The sequence below is a fragment of the Sarcophilus harrisii genome, chromosome 4, assembly GCF_902635505.1.
Source record: "Sarcophilus harrisii chromosome 4, mSarHar1.11, whole genome shotgun sequence".
Lineage (NCBI taxonomy): Eukaryota > Metazoa > Chordata > Mammalia > Dasyuromorphia > Dasyuridae > Sarcophilus > Sarcophilus harrisii.
In genome coordinates this window covers 172,620,961-172,644,041 of record NC_045429.1, presented here as the reverse complement: position 1 = coordinate 172,644,041, position 23,081 = coordinate 172,620,961, and the positions used below count along the sequence as shown (strand labels likewise).

The 23,081-nt window shown below is 35.1% G+C and overlaps 2 protein-coding genes and 1 non-coding gene across 14 annotated transcripts in view; 2 read left to right on the top strand and 1 right to left on the bottom strand.

Annotated features, from left to right (window-relative positions):
* The window catches only part of TPD52L1 (TPD52 like 1), a 150,015-nt gene extending 146,646 nt beyond the window's left edge, over nt 1-3,369 (top strand). For 8 of the 11 annotated variants that reach the window (XM_031964320.1, XM_031964326.1, XM_031964318.1 and 5 more), the window contains one exon: nt 592-3,369. In XM_031964320.1, the coding sequence (XP_031820180.1) occupies nt 592-723 (132 nt within the window). In that variant the 3' untranslated portion in view covers nt 724-3,369. The remainder of the gene's footprint in view (nt 1-591) is intronic. The other 3 variants (XM_031964327.1, XM_031964328.1, XM_031964330.1) reach the window with 1 other exon arrangement.
* Nucleotides 3,370-6,437: 3,068 nt separating this feature from the next.
* On the bottom strand, nt 6,438-21,085 carry HDDC2 (HD domain containing 2). 2 transcript variants are annotated; one of them, XM_012549324.3, is made up of 6 exons: nt 20,957-21,085; nt 18,066-18,187; nt 15,872-15,974; nt 14,140-14,208; nt 10,195-10,333; nt 6,438-6,831 (listed from the first exon to the last, which is right to left on the bottom strand). In XM_012549324.3, the coding sequence occupies exons 1-6, from the start codon at nt 21,029-21,031 to the stop codon at nt 6,734-6,736; spliced, it is 606 nt and encodes a 201-aa protein (XP_012404778.1). In that variant the 5' UTR covers nt 21,032-21,085; the 3' UTR covers nt 6,438-6,733. The 2 variants fall into 2 exon arrangements, with proteins under 2 accessions (XP_012404778.1, XP_031820191.1); XM_031964331.1 differs by lacking the exon at nt 20,957-21,085 and adding an exon at nt 20,332-20,763.
* On the top strand, nt 17,281-17,387 carry LOC111720683. Its single transcript, XR_002770266.1, has one exon. It is a non-coding gene; the product is annotated as a U6 spliceosomal RNA (small nuclear RNA).
* Nucleotides 21,086-23,081: the final 1,996 nt, after the last annotated feature.

The following is a 23,081-nucleotide window of genomic DNA, read 5'->3' as shown; positions in this document are numbered from 1 at the left end:
ACTAATAATGTAGGGGGGAGAAAAACAAAATTGGCTATTTTCTTTTTGAGTAAATAGAGGGAAATATAGTTTTATGAGCCCTTTATCCCAACAATATGAAATTAATATAATAGTATCACTATCATATTTCTTGGAATAAATGAATGCCTTATAACTACTGTTACTATATACTTTTCTTTTATTACCTTCTAATGGAAGCTTATATGCTTTTCACTAAATTCCTTACCACCTTAATTTAAGACTGCAGAATAATCAAAATTTTTCAGTTTAGAAAAACCAAAAAATATTAAAACTTTCTTTTTTGCTTTCTGTCTTGGGGTTGGGGAAAGATGGTAGATTTATGTACCCCTTATAGGTAAGCAAACAGACAAAACAAATAAGTTGATTTTTGGAAAAGAATCTGGAAAGTAGAACACAAGATGGTAGAAGAGAGAAGGTCCTTTCTGCTACCTTGATCCCTTCCTGCTCCCATTCCCCCATACAACAACATAGATGTTGCTAGATCCCAAGTAAGGAAGGAAGCATATTGGTAATACAGAACAGTAACTGCTATCTACCTTGGTTTCCTCATCCTCTCCCTTTCTTTTTCAGACGAAAGTAGTAGGAGGCGCCCCCAGCGGAGGGAATTTTGAAGAAGTGCTCAGTTCTACAGCACATGCAAGTGCTCAGAGTGCTGCAGCATCCCCGAGGGTGCCTGAGAAAGAAGGGGAGCTTCGGTGCTAAGAGGCCTGGGGAGACCCTTTTCCAGCCTGAGGCTGCCCCTCTGCCCATATTCTATGCTCTGTCACTTTTTCCTAGCCAGATGTTCACATCTGCTGAAAGCTTCTCTACAGTGTACTTGTACTTTTGAAAAGAATTCCAACCTTATTTGTACTTAAAAATGAACTGTTTGTAGTCATTGTGGATGTAGGAACCATGCCCTGAATATGGTATTCAGAATTGTCTACATTTCTCTCATTAGCAGACATGCAACTGGCCATAACACCTCTGTCTGCCATTTCAAGTTCTAACCTCTTTGTCCTGTTGATTTGGCTGTCTCAGCTTGTATTGTCTTAAAACCCCATTGCACAACTCTTTTTTCTTTTTCAAGCACAGTGCAGTAAATAGGAATTGCTGTTTACATACCCATTTTCAACTATATATGAAATATACCAGATGTTTCTTCAGCCACTTGTGGCCTTCCTAGCCCTGGCACATATGGAAACTGTATTTGGTTAAGAGATTAGCAAAATGATTTTAAAAGTATAAGGCTTTTTTGATTTTTAAATTTTGTTTCAAGTATATAATTATCTTGGAAATTTCAAGTGTTTTTATTTCCACTTCCATTCTTGGCCATGATAAAAGATGTGTATTACTATGTACTATGACTTTAGCCACTCGGATGCTTTTATAGAATTGTACAATTCTGAAAACTTCTTACAATTTACTTATTCAGGTCAAAGGGCAACTGTCTCACTTCAAAACTGGCTATTATTTTCTTTTGAGTAAATAGAGGGAAGTATAGTTTTATGAGCCCTTTATCCCAACAATATGAAATTAATATAATAGTATCACTATCAGATTTCTTGGAATAAATGAATACCTTCTAACTATTGTTACTATATACTTTTCTTTTATTCTCTTCTAATGGAGGCTTATATGCTTTTCACTAAATTCCTTACCACCTTAATTTAAGACTGCAGAATAATCAAAATTTTTCAGTTTAGAAAAACCAAAAAATATTAAAAGTTAGAAATTAGTAGTTTTTTTTGCATTCATTGCTAATTAGATATGAGTAGATAATAATCTACAAAATAAAACCCATTAATGTTAACATGTAATAAAAATTAGGCTGTTTGGGGTATATACATCTCTGTGATTGTATTTTGCTATAAGGATTTAGCCCTAACCACAGGGTGTTTGATACATTGAGTACTCAAGGACAAGAGAAACATCCACATTTCCCCTATTTTGGTTTCTTTCAGCCTATTGGTTCCTAACTCCAAGCTTCTTAACTTTTAGTGCTTTCTACAAAAGGAGAGGAAAGTTCATGTTTTCATATAAAATCAGTAAAATGGTATTAATTTGGCTCTTTTACTAATTCAACCAGAACAGAGTTGGGATTTTTCTCTTTATTAATTTATCAGCAAGATTTCAGGATTACTTAATTTTTTAGGGGAATGAATTGTTTATAAGTACTCTAGCACATTAAATATTCCTAATTCTTTCAACATTAATTAAGCACCTTAGCTGTGCAAAGACACTATACTAATTGTTAAGGAATTAATAGTCTGTGAATGCTACTAATTAAACTATTTGTTCATTAAAGGGGATCTCTCCTTAGCTACACAACAGTTACTTTGAATCCCATTATTTCAGTTAATAAAGGACCATTGATTCTTAAACACTCTTCCCTTTAATTAGTGAGACTTTGCTATACTAAGCTGCAATGAATGGTTCTTTGGCTAGCCTTTTATCCCTCCAAATTGTATTGACATTTTGATAACAATTTAGCTTAAAAAAAATCAAACCAGTTGCTTGTCAGGTTGTCCATTTCATGTCCTTTACTACCTGATCTCTCAAGGCCTGCTTCCTTTTCTGAACCTCATCTGCATGTCTTCTAATAAGTTCTTCATTCTATATGTCTGAACATAGATTTTCTCAAAACATATATACATAAAATTGCCTTTTTCTCATGCTTACTTGTTAGAATGTTATACAAAAAATTAAGTTATCCTTTTGATAATATAAAAAGCTAAAAGTATATCTGGCCACAAATGTCACTTTTGTTAGAACTCAAAATTAAAATTCAATATTTTGTGTACAAAGTGATATTCTTCTACAGTTTCAGATTAGTAAATACAAAATTCAGAAACAGACACCTACCAGTTTTTAAAGACAATCTTTATTAGTCATAAAGTTGCATTTCAATTATATTTTATAGCATATACCCATCAAAATTAGGAGTTTTGCTAGGTTATACCAGCAAAGCTGTTGGCATTCAAATTCAATTGTGTATCTCCCTACAAATTTGGACCAGAATCATATGAAGTCTACACATTTTATTAAAGACATTCTGAAATATTGTGCTGTTCATTCACAACAGTTAAAACTGAAAGAGTGTTTGTGGCCTAAGATGCTTTTATATCTTTGTTTTTTGTTGTTTCAAAATTTTCTGTCAACTGAAAGTTTTCAAGTTCAATTGCACTAAAAGTAAATAAATGTGGCTAACTGTAAATCGCAGAAATACCTTCATCCATTTAGGAATTGGAGTCTGAGGATGATAAGGGTGAGAAATTGGTGTTGGAGGTCATGTGATTAATTTTATGTAAAATTATTTCTGCCAAACTTGTGTTCAAATAAAATTTCTAAACTTTTAATTAAAATGTCCATCAGAATTCTTAGTAATGATGTTTTCCCCTACTTAATTACTTAAGATTTCTAAGTTGTAAAATCTTTGCCACCAGATTTCTTACTAATCTTAAATTCAAATCATGATATTACTCACTCATAATTCATATTCACATAGTACTTTAAGATTTATGAAGCACTTAAAAGCACTTTCCTTACAACAACCCTTCTATGCTGCACATGAAAAGCAATGTCAACATCACTTTTGAACATGACTTACAAATGCGGTATAAGGAAACATTGGATTTGAAGTCAAAGGGTCTGGGTTCCAATCTCAACACTGTCTATATAATTTGAGGGGAAATTCTTCATTATCTCTCTCAGCTTTCTCGTTTTAAAATAAGAGATTAGATATTTTGAAAGAGGCCAGTCCCAGTTTTAATTTATAATTCTGTGTGTCAATATCATGAGTTTACATTTATATAGCCATTTTACAGTTAATAAATTACTTTTCTCTTTAATACAATCTTGGCCATAGAATTGACCACAAATTTAGGGTTGGAAGGGAGTACCTTAATTACTTAAGGTTATTTTTACCATTTCATTTTTATATATGAGAAAACAGGCCCAAAAAGATCAACTGACTTGTCCAATATGGTCCATGGGGCTCTTAAGTAGCAGAACTGGTTTTGGAAAGCAGTTGCCAATTAGAAAACTAAGGCTTAGGAGAAGCCAAATCAGCTAGTGTTTATTAATCATCTACTGTTTGCTGGCAACAGTGCTAACAACATATAAAAGTTTTAAAAAAAAAAAAAAACCTTAACCCATATTCTCGTGGAGCTTTTATTCTATTGGAAGAGAAAGCATGTAGAAAGGGAAATGACTAGCAATTGGGGATGGACACAGAATCAGAGAAGACTTTGTGTAGAAAGTGATTATTTAAACCACCTAGTAAAAGGGGATTTACAAAACAAAATCGCATATCTCATTTCCTACTTCCGTAACTAACTCATTTTACCATGTGTTTTTCATTACCAGGCTGTTAGGTGGGCAAGCTATATAAGCTGTAAATACTAAGCATGAAGATTTTCAATAGCACAGGCTTTGAGAATTAGGTAACATTTCTAGTCATAAATTGTAGCCTATGAAGTAAGGACATAAAGGGAAGATTAAGAATAATGCTACTTATTTCACATTGGCTTTAGCCCAAATGAAACTGTTTGCATTATAAGCATACTCTGTATTGAGATAATGTGTATTAAAATAAAAAAAAGGCCCTTTTCAAGAAACTTAAGTAACATTCTGTATTTGGGGGAGGCAGAATGCTGGAATTGATAGTATACAATTAAGGATAATGAGGGCTCTCAGTTTTAAGGATTAATCAAATCACTGGACAAAGTATTTCACTTTTCTGACTTCAGGTTCATTTTCCAAAGGGTTGGAGGTTGATCAGGTGATCCCCTAGATCATCTTCTACATCAATATTATATAATTCTATATTATAGGGTTGTTTGTTGTGGGGACAAAATAGATATGCTAAATGCTTTACAAGCCTTTTTTAAAAAAATATAAAATATTAGCCATTATTTCCCTTTAGACAACAATTTTAACTATTACTATTAAGCTTCATTGTTGTATCAAATATTTTATATGGCGATCCCTAATTTATTTATAGCCACAATCTCAAATAGGTTTAGGGTAAGCTTTAAAGGAAGCAAATTGATTTCTTAACCAAGATTACAGAACAATTAAGGAGATATGGGGAAAAACACAAATGCCTGAGATGACTTGTTTTATATGACTGGAGCTTTAGAGCTAGAAGGGCTCCTAGAATCTACTGAACCCAACCTCTTCATTTTACAGATAAGTAAACTGCCAAAGATAGAGGTTAAAAAATTAATCCACAGTCATCATCACTAGTGTTAGGATTTGAACTGTAATCTTCCTGACTGCAAGTCCAGTGTTGTATTCACTGTGTTACCTTACATTAGAATGTAGTCTGTTAATCCATAACACTATACAGTTTCACAAAACTTCAGAAGGAAAGAAATGTTAATAATTAACTGGTCAGGACCACAAGCTAGGTTCCAAGGCAATAAGACAGAGCTGTTATATTGACTTGATCAGAAGATAGTTTATGTGCATGTGGCCAGACAGGAAGAAAAAAGAAGTGGTGACAAGGAACAGATGGAGCTTTGTTTCCTCATTAAATAGTATCTCCAATAATAATCAACTTGTTTCTTTCTGATTTGATGCACAGCAACCATACCTATACAATACTTAAAAAAGGTAACTTTCTTTATTAGCAGCTTGCATGTTTATGGAGACTATCACTTTTAAAAGTTCTGTATCTTTTGGCCAGTTGGCCAAATTTAAATAGAATGGAACACCTAAATATCACTGTTTCAAGTAATACTGTTGATTTGTTCTGCAGAAGCAAACTGAACCTTCATCACCAGCAAAGGGATTTAAGGGTAAGCAGATCTACCTCATTCAGGCCAATATTTTGAGAAAGAGTTTGAATTTGGGTAACTTTTGATAGGAGAAGTTGAAAAGATTAGAGAGCCACTTTTCCCTATGAGATGCCCAATGATCATAGTAATATTCAGTTCTACCCTTCTGCTTAGCTGATAAAAGTTGTAAAACCAAAAGGTCTATTTGAATTGAAAAAAAGGAAAAATTGAAAAACCATAAAAGCATTTTAATTTTTTTTTATTTTCTCTGCTCTGAATTTAACATAAATGACTGATAGAAAAATCAACCTTTTAAAGGCTCTATAATTCTGTGATCACTGGCACAAATCAGAGCCCAGATCATAATGCAAAATTTGATTTATGGCAACAGGTGTTTCAATAAAAAGGAAATGACTCATCTGGAGAGAAAAAGAATATTATTGATGTAATTTTGTCCTCTTCTTGGTTTCTCATCATTAGCCAATTTTTTGTTGAAGGATCTATGCCTTAAAGACAATAATAATTAAACTTTCCCTCAGCATCAGAACATAGTGACATATCCTCCTGCCTTTTAATGAGTTTGGTCTGCAGGGATATATGCGCCAAATCAGAAGAAAACATGCTTTTTGGCTTCTAGCAGACATGAATTCTGATTTTTTTTTTTTTTTTTTTTGCTGTTTATAACAAAGATAACTCCAATCCCCACATAAAGCATTTGATCTCTAGGACCCTGTAGTCCTAGTCCCTGGAACAGACTTTATATCCAAACAGAGTTTTAATTTCTCACTGGAGCCCATGGAAAATGAAAATAAACAGACTCACACCTGGGGAAATCAACAGTGCTATAGTGGCAAACACACCATATCATCAGACTTAAATCATAAAATAAAATATTTATTACATGATTACAGAAACTTGAAAAAAAAAAAAAAAAAGCAAACCCAAACATCTCAAGAATGAAGTTCACTGGTTCCTGCAGCTATTTTAGCATTTCTTTTTGCTGTAAGTTCAGAAACAAGCTGCACTATTTCAGGGTGGCTGAATTTTCCTGTAAAGGAAAAAGATAGGAAAAATTAACCAGTGTCTCTGTTCTGGGAAGTTGGAAGTCCATTTTCTTAAGACTGAGTTAAGGGATTGGTGGAGACCATCGTATGGAACCTGACCAGAAGCATACCTGGAAACTCTATTACTCAATTTTTTTCTCTTAATTCAGCCAAAAGGCCTCAAAGGTACAGTTCCTTAGTTCACTAAACTCTAACCAGACTTGATTACATGGAATGCCACTTTATTGATACACTGGCCATCACCTTTGCCTCTAGGACCTGGTTACTTCTGATAAATACCATCATTTGATTCCTGCTTCCCTGAAGGCTGCTAAGCATCCCTAGAGCAAGTCACAAAATCAAGCTTTTTAACTTCAATGGGGCCTTCACCACTGCTCAAGATTCCTTTATTTTAAATCTAGTTGATTTCACTATCACATTCCCCAAGGAACTCTTCCAAACATTCTCATCCCAAGAGTGACCTCCACCTCACATAATCATATTATTAGCCTCTTGCATTACTGAGAGGATTAAAAAATTCGGTTCCCTCAGCTTCCTTCCTTTCCCAACATTTTTTTCTGCCTCATTACCCATTCTCTCCGCTTGACTTCCAATCTTGGATGAAAGGGCCTATCTCTTTTGAGCCATCTAGGTGAAAATCGAAGAAGGGGAATAGAAATATAGTCATGAACACATATCAGTTATGAGTAGGAAGTCTAGGAAACAATCATAAACCTGGTATAAATACAGTATTGTAGAAATGGTGGAAATCAACAATATTCAGATTATGTAGACATGATACTGAGCTCTATATACTAAAAGTAGAGAAGCTGAATGGGCAGGGATGGGGGGGGGGGGGCGGGGGAGAGAAACTGTTGCTGTTCAACCTTCTATGCTTCTATCCTTACCCTGCATCTGATAGCCTTCAGTAACTGGGACCCACTCTTCTCTTGCTTCCTTCTTCCTTGCTCAAATTCCCAGAACACCTGTTATAAAAATCTCTTATAAGAACAATCTGATTTCCTTTCCTGGAACTGCTGCTCTTCAAGGCCATATAACTAATCAAGAAGTAGTTGGTATTAAGCACGTATTGCAGAATATTGCCTGAAAGCTGGCTATAACAAGCACTTTGTTCAGAGGCATTCCATCCCTACTATCTGTCCAACTAGTTACACTTGTACTTCTCCCTATAGCTACTTATCAAGTCTTGGGGCTCAGAATTCTACTACATGAGGCATTTCTGATCGTCCTATCCCTTTTCCAAATCTTGTAAATTTGGTTTCTTTTTAACCCAAACACATGACATTGCATTTATCATGGTTACATTTTATCATCTTAGAATCAGCTCTAGGCCATCAAGATCTGACTGCCATCCAGTTAGGCATCTCCTTACAGTGGTTTTGGGTTTTGGTTTTTTGGTAATCTAAAAAATAAATAGCGTGCCAGCTCTGTCTTTATCCAGATAATAAAAATGTTAAATTGTATAAGTCCATCATTTCCCAAAACTTAGCCCGTGTCATTCTCATCTTTATAAATTACTTCATTCGTACTACACTGAACTACTTATTTCCCCAGTTAAGTCCCAAAATTCCTTGGTTTTGTCCACTATGTCCCTTGTGACACAAGCGCTCTTTGCTCTACTCTCTGCCTGTTTTGTCTACATAATTCTTTTCAGTCACATCCAACACTTCTTGATCCCATGTGCTGTTTCTTGGGAAAGTTACTTCAGTGGGTTTGCCATTTCCTTTTCTAGCTCATTATATAGTAAGAAACTGGGGCAAACATGGGTTAAGTGACTTGTCCAGGTAGTAAGTAATCATCCTAAAAGGTCAATTAAAATGTCGTCTCCTATAGTTAGCAGAGCACTGGGCCCCAGTCAGTGAAACCTGAGGTCAAATATTTACTGGCTGTTTAACCCTGAGTCAATCAGTCAACTTTTCTCCCTGCCTCAGTTTCCTCAAATGTTAAGTGGGAGTCACCACTTCATGGGGTTATTGTAAGAATATCTGTAAAGCACTTAGCACTGGTACACAGCAGTCACTTTAACAAATGCTCACTCCTTTACCCTTTCTAGCACATACAACATTTTTGCTTATTATATCCCTTCTATACTAATCACTAGAGTAGCTAAGTGGCTCAGTGGAAATAATGACAGGCCTGGAGTTCCTAAGATTTCTCTTCCTGAGCTGGCTTCAGACACCAGCTGTGTGATCTTGGACAAATCACTTAATCCTATTTGCCTCATTTGTGCATATTTCCTCATCTGTAAAATGAGCTAGAAAAGCAAATGGCAAACCACTACAGTATCTTTGCTAAGAAATCCCCAAATAGGTCCACAAAGAATCAGATAAAATTGCAAATTAATGAATGAATGACATCTCTTTGTGCCTTATTTTAGAATCTTTTGTATCAGTGTCATATTCCCTTAGTAGACTTTAAGTTTCATTAAGAAAGATACTGTGCCCTCTTTGTAGTGGCTAGAAACTGGAAACTGAGTGGATGCCCATCAGTTGGAGAATGGCTGAATAAATTGTGGTATATGAATATTATGGAATATTATTGTTCTGTAAGAAATGACCAACAGGATGATTTCACAAAGGCCTGGAGAGACTTACACGAACTGATGCTGAGTGAAATGAGCAGGGCCAAGAGATCATTATATACTTCAACAACAATACTATATGATGACCAGTTCTGATGGACCTGGCCATCCTCAGCAAGGAGATCAACCAAATCATTTCCAATGGAGCAGTAATGAACTGAACCAGCTACGCCCAGAGAAAGAACTCTGGGAGATGACTAAAAACCATTACATTGAATTTCCAATCCCTATATATTTTTGCCCACCTGCATTTTGGATTTCCTTCACAAGCTAATTGTACAATATTTCAGAGTCTGATTCTTTTTGTACAGCAAAATAACAGTTTGGTCATGTATAAAAAAAAAAGAAGAAAGAAAGATACTGTGATTTATTCAAGCTTTGTACAGAGTCTGGCAGCCACTATGGTATTCTGCATGGAATATATTGGGAATAAAGTACTTACTGAATTGAATAGATCAATATGGTGGTACATGTATTATCAGTCTTGTTGTTTTGTTTTTAAGGATCAATGATCTTTTTCAAAAGGATCAACTTGGGGCAGGTAGGTAGCACACTGGATAGAACACCCTCCATGAGGACCTGAGTTCCAATCTGGTCTCAGACACTTAACACTTCATAGTTGCATGACCCTGGACAAGTCATTTAACCCCAATTACCTCAGCAAAACAAACAAACAAACAAACCAGCCCTCACTCTCCCCACTCCTTGCTCTGGCAGCCTGTAAAGACTGAATAGGGTTTTTTCAAAAAAAAATCAGGTCACACACCTGCAGTTGAGTCATAGAATTCCTGAAGCTTTCCAGGTTTGTTTTCTAGGTCCTCATACTCAAATGCCTGGAGAATCATTTCACATTGGTCCAGCTGTTTCACAAACTTGGCTTCTGCACTGGACTGGTTCTCATACTCCTAAAAGGGACAATCAAAAGCACATGTAAATGTGTTCCTATGGATTTTCACATCCAAATTGAAAGAGGCAGAGCCAAAAGCCCCCAGCCTTGACATTCAGCCACCTTTCTCATTCACACAAAACTGTCAGAAAGGCTTCATGAAACAGGGACACTAATACATTGTTGGTGGAACTGTGAATACATCCAACCATTCTGGAGAGCAATTTGGAACTATGCTCAAAAAGTTATCAAACTGTGCATACCCTTTGATCCAGCAGTGTTACTACTGGGCTTATATTCCAAAGAGATCATAAAGAAGGCAAAGGGATCTGTATGTGCAAGAATGTTTGTGACAGCCCTCTTTGTAGTGGCTAGAAACTGGAAACTGAGTGGATGTCCATCAGTTGGAGAATGGCTGAATAAATTGTGGTATATGAATATTATGGAATATTATTGTTCTGTAAGAAATGACCAACAGGATGATTTCACAAAGGCTTGGAGAGACTTACACGAACTGATGCTGAGTGAAATGAGCAGGGCCAAGAGATCATTATATACTTCAACAACAATACTATATGATGACCAATTCTGATGGACCTGGCCATCCTCAGCAATGAGATGAACCAAATCAGTTCCAATGGATCAGTAATGAACTGAACCAGCTACGCCCAGCAAAAGAATTCTGGGAGATGATTAAGAACCATTACATTGAATTCCCAATCCCTATATTTTTGCCCACCTGCATTTTGGATTTCCTTCACAGGCTAATTGTACAATATTTCAGAGTCAGATTCTTTTTGTACAGCAAAATAACAGTTTGGTCATGTATATTTATTGTGTATCTAATTTATATTTTAATATATTTAACATCTACTGGTCATCCTGCCATCTGGGGGAGGAAGTGGGGGGAAGGAGGGGAAAAACTGGAACAAGAGGTTTGGCAATTGTCAATGCTGTAAAGTTACACCCATATAGATAACCTGTAAATAAAAGACTATTAAAAAGAAAGAAAGAAAGAAAGAAAGAAAAGAAAGAAAGAAAGGTTTCATGAAGGAATTTCAGGGCTGGTGTTTGTAGACTCCATATATTAAGGATGTGTTAATGGCTCCTTTAATTTTAGTAAATAATTCTCATTTACTCTATCTTTTCTTTCATGTCAGATTCTTCCTATTTAATTATCCTGTCTTCTTTTTATGATCATTGTTCCTTAATCCACCTAAATAGCTTAATTCTTTATCCTTTTTACTTCAACTTGACATTTCATTTTCACGCTTCTCATCTCTTTACTTCCCTCTTTACTTAATGCTAAGTTTCTTTTTTCTCATGAATTATTTCCCCCATTTCTGGGCCTGCCATGTTGGTATCAGTTACAAACAACAAGTCCTTGTTTTTTTTTCCCCTGTGCCTAATTCAATCTCATAGCAGCCAAGAGAATCAGGATCCATGACTACTTCATACAATTTTTACACATTAAAAACACAAAGAGATAGGGAACTCTTTTGAATGTATCATAAACTGATTTATATTACAATTATATATTTGTGTCTCTCCCTCTCCCCCAAGTAGATTAAAAGATTCCTGGGAACAGGTATATCTAATATGTATGTATGTGTATGTATATATGTGTATATACTATATATATATGTGTGTGTGTGTAATAAAATATGTATATATAATATACTCATACTTATGTGTATACATATGTGGGCATATGTAGATATAAATATCTACAAATAAACATAGATATACAGATATTTCCTATTGACTATCAGAAGCTTCTAAACAGAGTAGGAACTTAGTGATAGTCTTTGCTGCTCCTTTTCCTCCTTTCATTACCAGCACCTTAGTGGTGATATGATTCAAGAGGCAAGGACTGCTCAAGAAATCCATTTTTATAACAAATATTTATCATAACATATATGCTCTCTTAATGCCAAAATATTCTTGCTTTTAATGAAAGAATTGTCACTAGGTGTCATCATAGTGCAAAGAGTACTGAACCTGAAGTCAAGAAGATTTGAGTGTGACTTCAGAAAATCATAGAGGGGAGGCAGTTGACTGTGAGCCAGTTCTACACTCTGCTTCAGTTTCAGTAAAATGGGGCTGATGATATAGCACGTGCATTGCAGGGCTGTTATGACCAAATGAGATATTTATAAAGTGTTGAGCACAATATTTGGCACACAGTAAGCATGATATAAATGTTAGCTAAAGTTATGACATAATTCTAATCTGTATTTCTGTTCCTGCTGGGTTCAGGTAATGACTCCATTGTGCTTTCTTGGAAGTATAATATACTAGGTATTACTGAATAGCTGCTTGATTGCTATTACCTGCCTTGCTCTTTACAAATGCTGCTATTTGAAACATGACCACAATTGACATATAATTGGCCACAAAAAGGTAAAAAAAAAAAAAAAAACTTTTTCTAAAATATGAAATTAATTACATTTCATGCCTCTGGTACTTAAATCACTGTTCTTTGAAAATGATCACATTTTACTTTTTAACAAATTCTCTTTTAGCCTAGGGGTTTTATTTAATCAATTCAAATTCATTTTAATAATCACAAATCCCTCTGAATCTATTTCATTTTGCTTTTCTTTCTATTTATAAGCCATTTCCCCCCTTGATTTTATCAGCAATGACTAGCTTTCTTCTTCATTTTACATTTTTAATTTAAAATGGCTCAATCAGGAATAATTCTGCACATGCAAAAATGTCACACATGAGAAAATGGAGTGATCAGTTGAAAATCAATTTCTTTCTCCAAAACTTCAAGTGTAAAGATCAACCCAGACACTACACATAAATTAAAGTCAAAATTCTTTGCTTCAAAGGCACAGAAAAAAAAATAAAATTTCAAGGATTCCTATTCCTTTCAACAATGAGAAACAAGGCAAGACTGTGGCAAAATTACAGAGTAGTTTATGCTGTCTTTCAACTTCTTTCTTCCCCCTTTTCCCCAACCAATCATCAGGAAACAGGTTTAAAAGACCCATGTCAAACTAAATATCAAGTGCTCACTTAATTTTACACAGGCCACAGGGTATCAACAGGTAATGTCACTTAAATCTGCAGCTACAGGAAATACAGGTTGGCTTTAAAGGTCATTAACAAAGGAATCATGAAAGATGGCAAGATGTTAGTGTTACTTCATAAAAATAGATCCTTTGTTGGATCTTTGTTTGATTTTCTTTGTTGAAAATGAGATATCTTTCAGCCCAGATTATAAGATCACAGATTTGAAAGATCACAGTTAAGAAAAGAGCTTAGAGGCCATTGAATCCAGTCCTTTCATTTTACAGATTAGGAGTCTGAAATGCGGAAAGAAATAATGATTTAGCCCAATGTCATACAGCTAATCTGAGCTATGATTTGAACTCAGATTAACCTGATTAGAAGTCCAGTGCTCTATCTACTACAATATGCTACCTACCATAGCAATATTACCATCAACCAGGCATCTTCTAGGAAGAGGAGAGAAACTAGCCCAAGATTGAGATGGTAGGAATCTCACTAATAGAAGAACAGGATACAACATCAAGTACAGTGGGGAAAGAGATAAAATTCCAAATAGCACTACTTACTGAGGGAGGAAAGGGGAATGTTACCAGTGGGCTTGGTCCAGCTAAAATAACAATTTGTCAGAGATTCATGTAAGGGGAACATTCCTAAATTGGTGACTGCCTCTAGTCACAAACAAGCAACAACTAAAATTGTACAAGATGGTGTATCCTAACTCATATCACCAACCAAAAAACAGTGAAGATATAAACCAATATATTCAATAAAAACAAAATTTAATTCATCATTTATACCTACTTCCCAGAGATCATAGATTTCCTTCTTGACATCTTCTGATAACAGCTGGGTTAATTGCTTCATGGCTTCCTGAAATATTAAATCATAATTTAAAGAGCATGTAATTCTATGCATATATACATATATATATACATATATATATATATATATATATATATATGCCAAGTAACAGAGAGGATCATATCCTCATAAAATGGTAGAATTAAAAGTGGCTTGGGAGATCATCTAGGTGTAAACACCTAGAAAAGTGAACTGGAGTTATTCGAGTTTCCATACAGGGAAGACTCTGTCTGGCATTATACCAACACCCCTATAGATTTCTGGTTTGTATTATACCAGGTTCCCAGATTGAAAGGATACTGATGTAAAAAAGTATTTATATCTTATAATAAATATCTTTTTATATATTACATAAATAATGATAGCTATACATTAAAAGTTATAACTATTAGCTTATCAGCAAGCATTTACTAAATAGCTACTATACATTGATCACTATACTAGATAAATATATCTAGGGGATTGGAGCATGTATTACGTCAATAAGCATTCATTAATCACCTACTATGTGCCAAATACTGTACTAACTACTGAAAATTTTAAAAAGGAAAAAATAGGCAGTCTTTCTTCTGAAATAGCTCACAGTCTAATGTAGTAATGTAATACAAAGAATTGTATTAAGGATAAATTGAAGATAATCACAGAATGAAGGCATTAAAGTGGATTAGGAAAAGATTCTCTTTGGAGGTGAGATTTTAGCTGAGGTTTGACAGGAAGTCAGAGAAGCCAGAAGTTGAGATGAAGGAAAACTTCAAACATGAGGGACAAGCTGTGAAAATGTTTCTAAATAAGAGGTATCTTATTTAAGGAAAAACAAGGAGGTCAGTTGGTGGGGAATATAAAGTGTAAGAAGAACTGAAAGACAGAAGGGAGTCAGATCTTAAAGGGCTTCCCACACTGGCAAGTAAAGATGGATGATAAAAATATCAGAAGAGGTCTGTACTCAAGAAATGGAAAAATTTAGTTGGAGAATCAAAACATACCCATCAAAAACACAACTCGAGAATAATTTTAAACTTATTAACAAAATTGAACAAATGCAAACTTTTATCTTTAAAGCTATAAAGCTGCTTAATGCTTCTTACACTTTTATTTCAATATATATATATGTCCATATAAATATAGACATAATATGTATGTACATGTTATATATTTCTGTAGATGTACACATCTGACTTCAGTATGTCCTGTCTTTTTAAAACCTCCTTCATTGGGATTAAGATTGGAGAAGTAACAGTGAAATTTTAGCTGCCCCACAATCCAAATTAATTTAACATTCATTTATTAGAACACTTACAAATTCATACAAATAAATATTTTATATGTATATTTCATATATATATATATATATATATATATATATATATATATATATATATATATAAACTCCTTGAAAGGCAAGAACTATTTCATTTTTTTGTCTTTGTATCCCAAGCTCACAGCACAGTTTCTGATACAGAATAAGTATTTATTAAATTCTTATTGAATTAAATTTTTCTTCTACGAGAATTCAAATAATAAAATTAGATGTGCTAAATGGGTATTTGTAATCATAGTTTATAACACTTGGGATTTTTATTTTCTCTCACAAAATTGTGTTAATCCAGTATTGGCTCCTCAATTCATTAAGCTTCCAGTTTTTTTCCCACAAATCCTATGACGACATACTGACCTTCTCTCGCTTGTGTTTTTCTTCTTTAGGGATGTTATCTGCAGGAGCTATATCACCAACAATGCACTCTGCCATATCGTGAACCAGAGCAAGTCGGACACATCTGACCAGAAATGCTGAATGATTATACAGAATCATATATACCAGGGACTGATCTTTTGTGTATTGCTTTGAGGTTACATAATTTATTTCTCCTCTATTATCAGAATATTTTAATAAAAATGAACTAAGGTACTAAATTTGTCTAGTTTAAGCCAGTCCTGAATCAAAATTTCTTATCATTCAACACACCATGTGAATCACTGATAAATGATTAATAAAAGGGGTTCCATTAATAAAAGGGGTTTAAGATATACATCATTTATCTATTACATGAACAGAAAAATTAATATTTCACATATGAACTTATTTATTCTCACATGGACTAACAGTTAGCCTTTTCTATTCCCACTGATACAATCAAGATTATACTATTACAATAACTTCCTATCTGATTTCCCTGCAACAACCTCTGAATCATAGACTATCAAAGATAGAAGAATCCTCAAATCTAATCCATATTTAAAGAGGAAGACCCCCTACAAAATCCCTGATAAGTGAAATCTCCACAGATGAAAAACACACATCTTCCGAAGCAATCCATTCCACTTTTAAACAGCTCTACCCAATGGGTCCAATCTGAATAAGTCTTAAGTTTCTAATACTTGAAGATAGCTATCACCTGCTCCTTCAGTCTTCTCTTTTTTAGGCAAGTTCCTTTTACTTGCTTCTTACCTATCAAGGTCTTCAATCTCTTTACTATCTTATTCATTCTCTTTTCAGTGTCAAAGTCTTCCAACCAACATAGTACGTATCACTAAGTAATCATCTAGATAAGTTGTTTCCAACCTATTTGAGTGTAATGACCCCTTTTTAATTACGAAAAACCTCACACCTGACAGTACAACTATCTGTTGATAAAGAAAATGCATAATGATAAAAAAATATCTACCATAAATTCAATAACACTTTTAAATGAATCTGTCTTTTATTAATCTTAAGAACATTTACATACATTTGAAAATAGCAAATACACATATGTATACATATACATACATACATGCACTAATAAATGTGTATGCATTCTAAAAAGAAACTCATTACATTAAATCAAATTGTATATTTTATTATTTCTTCCCTTTTTTATCAAAAGTTTTTATTTACAAAACATATGCATGGGTAATTTTTCAACACTGACCCTTGCAAAACTTTGTGTTTCAAATTTTCTCCTCCTTCCCACCACCTCCTCTCCTAGATGGCAAGTAATCCGATGCATGTTAAATATGTTAAAATCATATTGTCTTTTTTGATGGCGCTAAATAAAAATCAAAATGAGGGAGTCATGGAATATTTGAAATAACTACAACCTTGTGCTTGCTTCGGCAGCACATATACTAAAATTGGAACGATACAGAGAAGATTAGCATGGCCCCTGCGCAAGGATGACACGCAAATTCGTGAAATAACTACAACCTTAATGATCACAGGTTGTCACTATACTCTATGTGTGGTTTGATCAGGACACAATACAAAAAGACAATCACACTCCTTGATTTCAATATTATGCCTCTATTGAAGCAACCTAAGATCACAGTGGGGGTAGGTAGTTTTTGCAGTGCAAGGCCAGAAGTCAGGAAGACTCATGTCTTCCAGAATTCAAATATGGTCTCAAATACTTATTCTCTATGTGACCCCGAGCACAAGACCTGGAATCTTAACCCCTATTTGCCTCAGTTTTTTATGTGGAAAATGAGCTGAAGAAGGAAATGCTAAACTACACTAGTGTCTTTGCCAAAGAAAACTCCAAAAGGGGCTTTGAAGAATTAGACATGACTTAAAATGACTAAATAACAATATTAGCTTTTATGATTGCCATGCAGAAATGTATACTCTTTTTGAGGTAACTGTTCCTTAAACTCTTCTCTTTTCATCTACTTCCCCACACACAAACTGCTCCTTAGCCACACCAATCCCAATCCATGTTGTGCTTTAACCTACCTCTACCCCCATTTTATAGAGGAGTAAAATGAGACCCAGAGAAGTTAGGTAATTTGGCCAAAAGCACACAATTAGTAAGTGTCTAATGACAGCAAGACTCCAAATTAAATGCTCTATTTTATTGACCAGTGACTTCAACGAAGCTTGAATTGCTTACCTGTCTTTATTAAGATGCTTATCTTCAGTTACAAAAGCCATGATAGCCATTCTGTACATATGATCTGATACACTTTCTGGCTTTTCAACATTTCTGTATACCCAGCCTGTACGTGGTACTCTCTGGTCAATAAAATCAAATAAATACAAAAATATATAAACCGATGAAAAATCAATTAGTCATCATTATTTAATGATGTGATAAACAACAATATGTATTAAAGCATTTGATATAAACATAAAATTATACATTTAGAATTGGGAGGGAATCTTACATGCACCTAGTGAACTGAGACCCAAAGAGATTAAATGAGATCAAAGAGATGCTATTTGTGTTATCATGGCCTGGCGCATAGTTAATGATGAGATTCGGGTTTGGCATCAAACGATGGGGTTTGGTAACATTCACACATGAAGAATTCATGATGGCTTTTTCCTTGCCAAAAGGTACTTTTATTTATGAGAAGAGGTTATAGACAATATAAAGAGAGAAAACAGTCACCAGGAGTGATAAATATGAAATATATTTGTGAAAACATATAGTTAGCAAGCAAAGGGGTTTTAACAATTAACAAGGGAAAAGACAAATTCTCCAATGGAATTCACAATTAACCAGGAAAAATGGAATATGTCACAAGGTGGGAACACACCATTGACTGTTGACTGGCAGGCTAAATCCATAGAAAAATTTAGCACCCTAAAAGAGTTATTAGCTAGCTATAACAAAGAGCAAGTTACCTCAAGGCATGAGAGAGGGGGTAAAGAGAAAGATACCAAATGGCAAAACAGTGGTGGCAAGCTAACCCCAAAAGGATTTCAGCAAAGATGAAGTAGGTCATGGGCAGATTTATAGGGGATATTTAACCCCAGGTGGTTGACATCAGAACTTGGCTTTCTGGTTGGCTACAGTAAGGTGGGTTTCTTCTTCTTAGCTGCCCATAAAATCCTCACAGGTTCTCATTATTTCCTTAAGTAGCTGTCCTTTGTCTCCTCACTTCAACATTTAAACATATTCCAAGAAAAAAGTTGTCTAAAGTAATTTCCTCCACTCTTTCTCCTCTCACTTATTTCTCAAGTCTTTAGAATCTGGTTTCAGACCTCAGTTTAAATTGCTCTTTACAAAGTTACCAGAGATTTCTTAACAATGATTATATAGATTATTAATATAGTAGGTACATATAAAATATATATAATATATAGATTATGTATAACACATTATATATATATATAATCTATATAATGATATAGCTATAACATCTAGAAATAACTATATAATATAATCTATAAAATAACATCTAGATAAAAATTAGTTATCTAAATATAACTATCACACATATATGTAGACCTATAGATATACTGTCAGCTGCATAAATGTACACATAAATCTGTCTATGTAGTTCCATATGTATATATATGTACATATAAATCTATTTCTGTATAGTTCCATATATATGTATGGTGTGTTACGCAGATGATTCACATACAGAAAGATATATTTCTTTCTACTGAGAGAGAAAGGGGGAGAGAGACAGAGACAGAGAGAGAGAGACAGAAAGACAGAGAGAGACAGAGACAGAGAGAGAGAGACAAACAGAGAGACAGAGACACAGGGAAAGAAAGGAGAGAGGGGACAGGGAAAGGGACTGAGAGAGAGGGAGAAAAAAGGGAAGTAAAGAAAAGCTGTTCAGCAAAAGGCAGGTGGGAACATGAGCAGCAGCCACAGCTTCAGGAGCCCCTGAAGCCCCAACTAGTCTTAGCAAATTACTCAGGGCCCTCAAAGGTCAAGTGACTTATCTATATAGTGAGAGGTCAACAGAGGCAGAAATTCAAAACAAGTCCTTCTGATTCACAAGGTCAGCTCTCTAACCACTGTCCCTTAGCTCTGCATAGCTCATCTATTAACATGCATTCAAAGATCAGAGGTGTAAGGGACCTTAGATGCAACTGTATCCAACTCCCTCATTTTACAGAAAAGAAAACTGAGGCACAGAGCAATTAAGTGATTTGTACAGCACAAGGTCACACAACTAGGCCTTTCCTGATGCCCCAACTACTAGTACTCTCTCTCCCAAATTATTTTGCAGGTAACTATTTTATAAATGTTAAAATATTATAATATATATAACAATATATCTATATGTATATATTATTTGTTATACACTTATATCTAATAAATATATGTAAACATGTTCACATATAAATAGGGTTACAAATAAATATATGCTACATAAGTATATAAATATGAAAAATGTTTATTTTTGATATACCGTCTGTGTTGCACATTTCTTACATGTACTTATCTCCCCCATTAGAATGCAGGGATGGTTTCATTCTTTGTTTTGGCAGCTCCAATACCAAGGATACTGTTTGGCGCATAGTGAATCCTTAAGACACACCCTATCATCACCTATATTAATTAGCATCATTTTCTATAATTAAAAAATTGACATAAGCGCATGGAGCAGGATCTTAATCAGATCTTCCAATTTTCATGATCCCAAGTCCACTCATTATCCATAATACGATGCTGCTTTCCAGTTTATCTTAGTCAGGATTTCTAAACCACTGCTACCATAGCAACCAGGAAAGATTACTTCCTGTGACTCTCTTCCTTTACAATCCAGGATGCAGCACTGCAGCTCTATATGAAGCGCGGAGGAAAGTCCCAGTATTTATCCGGCGCTGGGCTGCTAGGTACCACACCCTCTCCTCTCCCGCCCCACCCGGGGCAGCTCCCTGCTCTCGCTGCCTCCGCTACAGGCGTCACAGCACGGGGGTTAAGCCCGGGGCCCGCGTACGTGAGCTCTGGCTCGGGGCTTCCTGCCCCGCAGCGGGGCCTGGCCTCCCAGGCTGGCAGCAGCTGCAGGACACGAGATTTCTTCGCACGCTCACCTTGAGCTGACCCACCAGCCGCAAGAACTGGAGCAGGTTCCGGGTCCCGCCGCCGGCACCGGGAGCAGAAGCCATGGGGCTCACTAGCACGCCGGCCTGGTCGCTGAAATTCTACGTGGCGGCTGCAAACTCCTCCCCCCCAGCTGCCGGGGCACCCATCCGCCTTCCTGCGGAGTCCTAGGGCCCCGTTCCTCTTCCGCAGGTTTTCTTTATAAGCCAGAGCAATTTCTGCTTTTCCCGTATTATGTAAAGTTAGTATGGCCCGAGAATGACTGTACCTGTCTTTGCCTTTCACTCTGCATGGGAGATGTCTGATAGTCCCGTCTACTACATTTTTTTTAATAGATGTAAAATATTTTGGCTGTAAATGTGGACCACAAATTAAAACAAAAACACCACACCCCCCCCCCTTTTTTTGGCCAATATTAGGTACAGACCAAAAAAAAAAAAAAAAATCTAAGACCAATACTGATAAAAATGTTGGAATACTGTTCAAAAGAAAAAATAATTTCATATATAGATTTATCAAGAGAAAAATATATATCATCCATTTATTATGTATGACCAACATACACCATCCATAAACTTTACAAGTTTAGAATTGTTTCATTGGTATACTAAGAGCTTTAGGATCTACAGACAAAAATTTCATTTTAGTCTTTGTCTGTACTAACTTGGTTCAAAATGCTGATTTAGTTTCTAGGAACAAACAAAAACTTTATTTTTTGCCATCACAGCTTCCGAAAGATCCTGTTGTAACATTTTTGAATTGGTCAACAAGAAAGGGAATGAGTCCTCACATTTTACAGATGAGGAAACGAAGGTTAATTGGCTAATTTCTACATCAATGAAATGTATTATATATGTCCGTTTTCATATAATCTTGTAAATCTAGAACTAGTTTTATAAGCATTTTTCTAGAAGGAGAGAGTTTTGTTTTGTTGTTGTTCCACCATTTAGTTTTATCAAGGCATACAGGCACTTAATGTTTTTTTAGCTGAAGGTTACCTGAAATAGCTTATTGAAGCCAATATTGCTAAGGGGACAACTAGCAAAGATAAAATCAGTAACAGGTAGATTTAAACCAAAACTGACAGGCAGATTTAAGTGTAAGAGAACATATTTAAATTTGTCCTTTTTAATAGGTTTTACAGAGCATGCACAATATTTTCTGCCTGGTTTCAATCCAGCACAAGGAGCTTTGAGAGCTGGTTTCCAGCCAAACCAGGAAATAGTACAATTGGCTAACTCATGCATAGCCTACCCAGAACAGGCGAAAGTGTCTTCCATTGTAGATATTTCTAGGCTGTAACTTTTTAAGTTTGGGAAATCTAGAAATTCAAGCTTTCATTCGAGTTCAGAGCTTAAATTCCAGCAATAGCAGCAGCCTCCAGGACTGTAGTGATCCACACTGGAAGCAATACAAATTTATGTAGAAAAATTATGAGGTTGGTAATAGTTCCAAGGAATGAGATCCTTGCGTAGCTCAAATGAGGCATGAATTTTTGGCCCTTCAAACTGCTGGCCCTTTACAGTTGGTGACCAGTGAGGCAGCTGGTGGTACAGTGGACAGGGCTCTGGGCTTGGAGTCAGAAAGACTTGAGTTCATATGTTCATATTGGCCTCAGATCCTGGACAAATTATTTCACTTGTTTGCCTCCATTTCCTCAATTCTGAAATGGGAATAATAATAGCAGTTTCCTTACAGGGTTGTGAATAAGATATATATTTTTAAAAGCACTTAGCACATAATAGGCATTATATAAATCCTTATTTCTCTTCCCTCACTCATGTAAGTTTTCTTCCCCCCCATCATCAAGATACCATTATGTTTAGAGATGCAGGGTAGAAGTGTCCAAACTATTAAGCCAATGATTAGATTTCTGGATGATGTATCAGGTAATACAGGAAAAGTGATTATTAATAAAACCCAATTCTTTAATGATGAATATATATGTTCATATTTAATTACATTTTGTCTTTGTGATATATGCCATCTACTGTTGTTGACATGTTTTTCATTTGCAAAATGTTGATATTATATAATGCTTGTATCGCTTGTATATTTCAGTATATATTACACATTTGCATTTATAGTATTACTATATATGTTTTTGCTTATGTA